Source organism: Melanerpes formicivorus, unplaced genomic scaffold (assembly GCF_026170545.1).
Source record: "Melanerpes formicivorus ecotype bairdi unplaced genomic scaffold, bMelFor1.0.p_v2 SCAF_16, whole genome shotgun sequence".
In the NCBI taxonomy this organism is placed as follows: domain Eukaryota; kingdom Metazoa; phylum Chordata; class Aves; order Piciformes; family Picidae; genus Melanerpes; species Melanerpes formicivorus.
The window spans coordinates 16,824,480-16,832,224 of record NW_027142368.1 but is presented as its reverse complement, the minus strand read 5'-3'; the positions used below and the strand labels follow the sequence as shown (position 1 = coordinate 16,832,224).

The 7,745-nt window shown below is 51.9% G+C and overlaps 1 protein-coding gene across 7 annotated transcripts in view; it reads left to right on the top strand.

Moving 5' to 3' along the window:
• Positions 1-7,531, top strand: part of LOC137446088 (golgin subfamily B member 1-like) — a 53,586-nt gene extending 46,055 nt beyond the window's left edge. For all 7 annotated transcript variants that reach the window (XM_068148430.1, XM_068148432.1, XM_068148427.1 and 4 more), the window contains 8 exons: positions 145-296; positions 1,684-1,843; positions 3,156-3,308; positions 3,642-3,809; positions 4,454-4,551; positions 4,872-5,006; positions 5,823-5,937; positions 6,838-7,531. In XM_068148430.1, the coding sequence (XP_068004531.1) occupies positions 145-296; positions 1,684-1,843; positions 3,156-3,308; positions 3,642-3,809; positions 4,454-4,551; positions 4,872-5,006; positions 5,823-5,937; positions 6,838-6,996 (1,140 nt within the window). In that variant the 3' untranslated portion in view covers positions 6,997-7,531. The remainder of the gene's footprint in view (positions 1-144; positions 297-1,683; positions 1,844-3,155; positions 3,309-3,641; positions 3,810-4,453; positions 4,552-4,871; positions 5,007-5,822; positions 5,938-6,837) is intronic.
• The last annotated feature ends 214 nt before the right edge of the window (positions 7,532-7,745 follow it).

Genomic DNA, 7,745 nt, shown 5'->3' with positions numbered 1-7,745 from the left:
GAGAAGATGTGCTTACAGCTCTGGGAGGAGGCATGATTGTCCTGTTAAACAGCCCCACGTGGGGAGCAAACGTTATTCTGTGCTAAGAAAACTCTCAGGTCTGTTGTTGTCCTTCAGTTCACTAATCATGTCTGTTAAACATAGGCTAAAGAAGGAGCCAGCCATGCAGCCCTTGAAATATCAAAACTGAAGACCAAAGTTGATGATTTGGAGAAGGCACTGCAGCAGACCAAAGCCTTCCAAGCAGAAACTGAGAGAGAGATTGCATCCTACCAGAATGAGCTTGCTGGATTAAGGTATAAATGTTCACATGAAACAGTTCCTGTGGCTCTTGGTTAGAGCTTCTCAGTGACTCCACAACCCGACAGAGAACTGACAGAACCCCCAAAGTACATGAGATTTAGCAGGAGATAGGGTGAGACCATTTCTGTGCTGTGCAAGATCACCTTCCCCAGGGCTGCCTTTGTTTGCAGCTCTTCTTGGATCTTTGGCTGCCAGCCTCTGGGTTTGGGTAAAGTTTCAGTCAGTCTCATTTGAATGTTTCCTGGTCTGTAGGAGACTTGGATCTGTGGAACTACAGTTGAAGGATCTTGTTCCAGTGCTGGGTGTCATGTTCTCAGTGGTGTTTGCTATGGCTGAACATTCCCCTCCTAAATCTCTTTTTGACAAGGTTTCAGCAGTGTGTCATCATGGGCCCAGCTCATGGACAACTGAGGTCCTTTCACATCTGAGCATGAGCTCTGTAGCTCCACCAGTGCAGCACTGTCCACAGCTTGCCTTGTCTGTGATGAATGAGTGACATCTTGGGCCTGTTCCTGTGGATGCTTCCTCAGTTCTGCTTCACAGTAGAGGATGTTAAGTGGCATTCAGTGGAGCTACATCAAGATATGGTCATCTTAGACCAAGCTCCTAAGCTTGTGAAGGTGGCTGAAGTGCAGTTCAGCAAAGACAGTTTGGGTTGAATTTGAGGCTGGGGGTAGGGTCCCAGTGCTTTACTGCATCTCATTGTCCATAGTGCAATTTGTAGAGATCTCTGATTAAAGTCTGTGTCAGGTCCTAGCTGGTTTGTACTAGAAGCTTTTAGCTCAAAAGCCCAGCCTCACTTTTATCTTGGCTAATAGGAGTTAGCATGAGGTGGTCAAACCCTGTTCTGACTTGGAGCCTTCATCAGTGAGCAGCAGGAGCAGTCTTTTTCCATCTTTTTTTCCCCTCAAACTTTAGAACCATAAATTAAACAGAGTGCAAAAGCATTTCAGTTCCTTTTATGCCCTTTGTAGCGTTGCCTGTGTATGACAGCAGTTTCTGGAGGTGTGGTGTGTCTATTTCAGCACTTCCCACAGCTTTGACCTAGAGCTGCTTTGCTGCACAAGCTGATTCTTCAGGCAGCTGAAGTATTTATTGCATTAACAGCTGTTGGGGTCTTTGCAGCAGAAACCTTCTCTTGTCTCCAAGCCAAGGAAGCCAATGTGATGTCATCACTTCCCAGCCTTCACTCTCAGATCTCTAGCAGCTCTGTGCTGCATATGTGTTGAGAATGTCCACATTGTGCTCCATATTGCATAGAGCTGACCCCCAAACACCCTGATTTGTGTCAGAGATAGCAGGAAGTGCAGCTTTCCCCTTTGCATTGACTTGCTTGCAGTGTGGCACCATCTAACATCTGCTCTAACATTTTATGTCCAGAATGGAGAAGAACCTTCTCCTCTCAGAGTCCCAGGCACTGCAACACCAGTGCCAGCTCACAGTGGCTGAGAAGGACAGGCAGATTGCAGAACTGCAGAAGCTGCAGCAGGATGTGATTGCTAAGAGATCCTTTTCCCCTGGCAGCAATTACCCAGTCAAGGTAAGGAAATGAAATGCAGCAGAAGGCACAAATCTGCTTCAATCAGTTCATCACTTGAAGTTTGGGTTCTCAGGGCCACATTTCTCAATGTAGAGGATCAAGAAAGAACTTGGTAGTTTGCCCTGACAAAGGGGGGTCAGAGCTTGTATACTTGTTGCTAACAAATCTAAAGATACAATAAAGTCCTTTCTCCAGAGCCTAACCCAATCTGCTCTTACTGCAGCCTGGAGTAGGACCTACCTGGGGGAAGGAGGGAGAGATGTGCAGGTGGAAGTGTTCCTGCCCTTCCCCTGGAGCAGCTGGACTTGCCTTCTGCCAGGAGCAAAACACTAGATGCAGAGAGGCAGCAGGGAGAGCCAGTCTGGCAATTGCTGTCTGCTTTTGCAGACTGGAATGAAAGGTTCAGGGAAGTGTTGACTTTATTTGCCTTCCCTGTGGCAAAGGAAGCACACCAAATTCCTTTTGGATGCTGTTAACCCCCACTGGCATTACTGGGTGGAATGGCACTAACTGCAGGGCTGTGCATCAAGTGCTGTGAGCAAAATCACAGCTGAAAACTACTGATCTGTAATGACTCATGGGGTTCCAGAATGTTTTCTGTGGCATAGGTCCTTGATTTCCTGATTGGATAGGGAGTCAGATTCCCTGAGGCATCGGGGTGGCACACTGCCCTCCCCTGCTGGAGATGAGCATCCAAAGGCTGACCTGCCCAGAGGGGCAGAGCTGTGGCTCAGCCAAGGACCAAGCTGGCTGCTTGTTTGCTGTTTGCAGCTTGGAATGGTGTGCTTAAAACCAGAGCTGCTGTTCTTCAAGCCACCAAGGCCAGCCCTTAGCAGCTGGAGGTGGTTTTGCTGGGTGTCCTGTGTCCACCTGCAGTTGGACATTTCCCCCCCTGGTTTGTTTTTTTTCTTGGGGGGGAGGGAGGGCTCCACCCTCTCTGCAAATGAAAAATGAAGTTGGGTTGACCTTCCCATGGTCATTCTTGATGTGTAGTGGGAGTATTTTGCAAGCCCTGCCCATGGCATCAAGGTTGGAGGAGATGATCTCTAAGGTCCCTTCCCACCTAGGCCATTCTCCATGGTTTCAGTTGAAACACTAAGCAGAGTTTATTGCTGGATGAGCTCTTGCAGATCTGGCATTAATGTGTGAGAGAGAGATCTTGGAGGTCCCTTCCAGCCATGGGGATTCCATGCAATGATCTTGTGAAGGGCAGATTGTCATCCCTGTGGCTGTTTGGTGTTGGAGCTGTGTTGTCATGTCAGAGCTGCTGGAGCCCTTCCCCTGAGCGTGCTGTGCTGTCTTGCTCTTTAAGGCTCTGGAAGCTGCCTCCCTTGCTGGAGGTGCAGAGGTGCTGGAGGACACCAAGCATGTCCTGGCTGAGAAGCAGCAGCTTCAGAGGGAGCTGCAGCGCTGTCTGCAGGAGATGCACCAGAAGGAGCTGCACTTCCAGCAGGTGAATTCCAAGGTAACTTAGAACAGCAGCTGTGAGGGTCTGGGCTGCCATCAACATGGAAACAGTGCTGAGCTGCTGCCTTGTGTGACTGGAAGTTCATTTGCTCTAAAACCTCAATTCTTCCCCAAGCCCTCTTGGCTGAGAGCAGAGATTGCAAACTGAAGCTCAGGACTCTCTCTCTGTCAGGCTTTATTCCCTTTTTCCCTGCCTGGGAGAGGTTTAGTTGGATCCACGTTCTGGAGGCATTGGAGGGGCACTGCTGAACTGCTCAGATCAGATCTGTTTGCAGCCTGAATCAGATGTCTCTCTCAGCTGGGACTTGCTCTGCTTGGTGGTTGCTTTCAGGTGGTGCAGTCAGCAGAGGAGAATGCTGTGCTGTCTGCCCAGCTGAAGACTCTCTCCCAGGCTCTGAGGGACAACCAGCTGCGGTACACTGACCTGCAGAGTCGGTACTTAAGGCTGGAGAGGGACTACCAGACAATGCAGGTGGCATCCTTCCAAGGCACTGCTCAGGTAAGCAAAGGCATGGCAATGCTCTGGGCAGCCTGCTCCAGGGCTCCCTCACACCAAACAACTTTCTCCTGTTCAGATGGAATCTCCTGGGTTCCAGTTTGTGCCAACTGCCCCTTGTGCTGTCCCTGGGCACCACTGAGAAGAGCCCAGCCCCATCCTCTTGCCCCCCACCTTTTAGCTCTTGCTGATCATTGATCAGATCCCCTCTGGGGCTGCTCTTCTCCAGGCTCAACAGCCCCAGGGTTCTCAGCCTTTCCTCACAGAGATGCTCCAGGCCCCTCAGCATCTTTGGAGCCTCCACTGGACTCTCTCCAGTAGTTAGTTCCCTGTTTCTCTGGAACTGGGGAGCCCAGAACTGTCCCCAGTACTGCAGCTGTGGCCTCAGGAGGGCAGAGCAGTTGTGCAGTGTGCCCTGCAGCATGTGCAGGCAGTGTGCACTCAGACAGCTGATTCTGCACCACCTCTTTGACAGGAAACTGCTTTGGGTGATTGCAGCTCTGGAAATGAAGCGATTGAAGGGCACAGAGTGGTTTGTCCCACACTGCTTTGTGGTGCTTATGGCTTCTTTAATTGGCATAAAGATTTTCAGTGATAGAGAAATGGTGACTGAATTTCTCCCCTCTCCCCTCTTGAATGTGTTGTAGGATGAAAGCAGGGCAGAAGTTCCCCCTGGAGCACCACAGGAACGATCTGCAGTTGTTGTGGAGATAGACAATGTGGAGCTGAATGAACTCAGGAAAAGGTCAGGACTGGGGGCATGCATTGGCAAGATTGGTTTGCTGACAGCTGGGCTGTAAGTGCAGAAGTGATCCTCTCCCATCCCCCCCCAAGGCCTCTGGGGGGAAGGGAGTGGATTTACAGTGGGTCACAGCCCTGGTCTTGAGCTGTTGTCAGCTGCACACTTGGTTCGGCAGAGACACACACCCATGGGTGACTTCATTTCAGTGTCCATCTAAAGCAGCTTGTTAAAGTGAAGTGTCACCAGAAAGACCATTCCTTAATAAAGAGCCAGGAAGGAGTGGAGTCTCCAGAGCACTGACTGCAGGTTCCATCTTGTCCCAGGCTTGCAGAGACTGAGCAGCAGTACGAGTCGGTGCAGCAGGCTCTGTCTCAGCTCACAGAGACACTGTCAGAAGAGAAGAGGAGGAGGGAGGCTGCAGAAGAGGCTCTTGGGCTCTGTGAGGAGCAGAGTAGCAGGTAAAACACTCCTGCCTGGAAGACAGGAGGGGTTTTTCTTGTGGAAGAGAAATGTCTTTGTCTTTTCTTGGACTCCCCAAGCTTGTGAGAGGCTGCTGCCCTGAACCCCCCCAAGGCTCCAAAGTGAGCTCTGTGTTCAGAGCCAAAGGCAGTTTTCACTGCTGCTTTGAGTGCATAGGGAGGCTCTCAGTTACACTGTGCCTGGAGTGAGGGCAAAGGGAGCTACAGAGCTGGGAAAAGCAGTGCCAGGTGTGGGTCTGCCTTCCCCTGAGAGCAGTGGCAGCTTTGTCTGTGGGTGTTGGGTTTCTGAGCAAAATAACAACCAAGCAAGGGAGCTGGTGAGTCTGCAGTGGCTGAGCTGATGGCAGTGCAGGTGGAGCTGTGGTAAAAAGCCAGGTTTAACTGTAGGGGGCAAAATGGTTGAGCTCTGGGTGGGGTTGGATTGGTTGTTGAATTTGCTGCTCCAGATGCTGAGCTCAGTAGTCAGTGGTGTGCTGTTCCAAGTCAGAGCAAAAGCTCAGGCACATCAGCTTGGACACAGCCAGTGTTCAGATGGAAAGCAGCACTGTCCAGCTGCCTGCACAGTCTCCAGCTCTGCCAGCATCACTCAGGCTCTGGCTGCTGAGGGTGGGGTGGTTGGGAGTGAGTGAAACACCTTGGGAGCAGGTGGCAAACAGAGGCTGAGAGCCAGCCTGGCAAGATGAGCAAAGTCTTGCTGCCTTTTGTGGGCACCTTTTCCCTGGGTCAGTACACAAAGTGTGGCTGCAGAGGAGCAGGTGATCAGTGCTCCAGCTTCTCCCTCTCACGTGTCTCCAGGTTGGAAGCAGGCAGCTACAGAGCTGTGCCCAGCGACTACAGCGTGCAGGTGGAGAGCGAGGAGGAGAGGGAGGCCTTGATCCTCAGCCCTGGGGAGCATGTGGTGGTGAGGAAGGTGAGTAAAGGAAACCTCCCAACCCCTGGCTTGGAAACTCCTCTGAAGTGATGTGCATCTTGTGTGCTGCTAGGTGCAGGTGAGGTGGAAGATGGCACAGCTCCTCTCCTTCATGCTGCCTCTTTCTTTTCTGCCTCCCCTCTGCTGTCCCTTTCTCTCAGCCACAGTTCAATCACTTTTGGAGTGCAGATTTCCCTTGCTGAGTGACAGAAGTCACTGATTCTGGGTTGTCCTCTTTATTGTTGTGAGGATGGGTGGGACATGGGGGCCTGCAACTACTGATCTGACATTTTGCTGGGGAAGTGTCCTGGATTTCCTGCTGTTTGGGCTGTGGGTGGTGAGTCAAACACAGGCAGCTGTGTAGATCACATTCACAGAATCACAGACTTCAGCTCTTGCAGAGCATTGAGCAGATCCCCTCTGGGGCTGCTCTGCTCCAGGCTCTCAGCCCCAGGGCTCTCAGCCTTTCCTCCCCACAGAGATGCTCCAGGCCCCTCAGCAGCTTTATAGCCTCCCCTGGACTCTCTCCAGAGTCTGGCCTCGTCCTCTTGTCCTGTGCCCTTTAGCTGTTGGTCAGCATTGAGAAGATCTCTGTCTTTTCCAGCAGAGATGGCTGCCCCATGTGTGTGCAGGGTAGGATGTGAGTGATGCTGTCTGGCACGTTCCAGGGGTGTCCCTGCACATGGTGGTGCAGTCCCAGCTCTGGTTTGTCGCTGTCATTCCATAGCACAAATCCCTTCCCTCCCTCCCTGTCCCCTGCCACCAGGGCTGCTCTTTGCCCCTTCGATCAGTGGTGCTCCCAGCCTGTGCTGTGGCACCAGAGGCAGGTGGTTTGCAGGGGAGCTTCTGCTGGCCCGTGCTGAAGGGGCTGTGGCTGATGTGTGTTTGTTTGCCGAGCAGATGAAGGGAGGAGCCCTCTCCCTCCGCCGCTGGCTGCGAGGCCGAAGTCTCTACTGCTCCAAGCTGCTGACCTCCAGAGCCAAGTCTCGCTACCTGTTCCTCACCTACCTGCTCACCCTGCACCTGCTGGTGCTGCTCTGCCTCTCTGGGGTGCTCTGAACACATCTGGGTGGACGACTTCCCTCTAGCTCTCGGTGTGCCAAGGTGGTGGACTTCCCACATGCTGCTGCTACGCTATGCACTGGACACGGTCGTTGTACACTCTCCTTGCACTACACAGACCCTGAGCTTCTGCCCAGAGCTTTGTGTCTGTCACAGTGGCTCCAAAGCTGACTTGAATTGCTCTGCACCAGTGGGATGCTATGTGTGCTAAGGAGAAAACCTTCCCTCAGCCCTACAAAGGAAGTGCTGCAGATGAGTTCTTCAGTACTGTCTGGTTCCTGCTGAATGGTTGCCCAGGAGAGCTTCTCTAGAGAGACTTTGAGAGTTCAGCTCTATCCATTCTGAAGGAATCTCCAGCTACTACTGATCAGGGGCTTCTTGATTGTAACAAGAAGCTTTACAGAGTGCAATAAAGGAAGAACTACTGGATCTCTGCTTGGTTGATTGATTGATTGATTTCTCTTTCTCTTTCCTTTGTCTGTTGGGGATTTATTCTTTTCTTTTTCTGAAAATAAAATAAGAATAGAAGAAATGTCTCCTGGGTGTGTCCACACTCTGTGAGGGCTGTGAGAAGGTGTCACCACCTGGAGCCAGCCAACCCTGGGCAGCAGAGGAGGTGGTGCTGAGAGTCAGAGATTCCCCTGGGGTCAGCGGAAGCAGAGTGACACCAACTGGCTGCTGGGTTGGGTTTGCTAGAGCCAGGGAAGGCTCTCAGCCATGGAGCAGAGCAGAGGGAAAAGGATGAA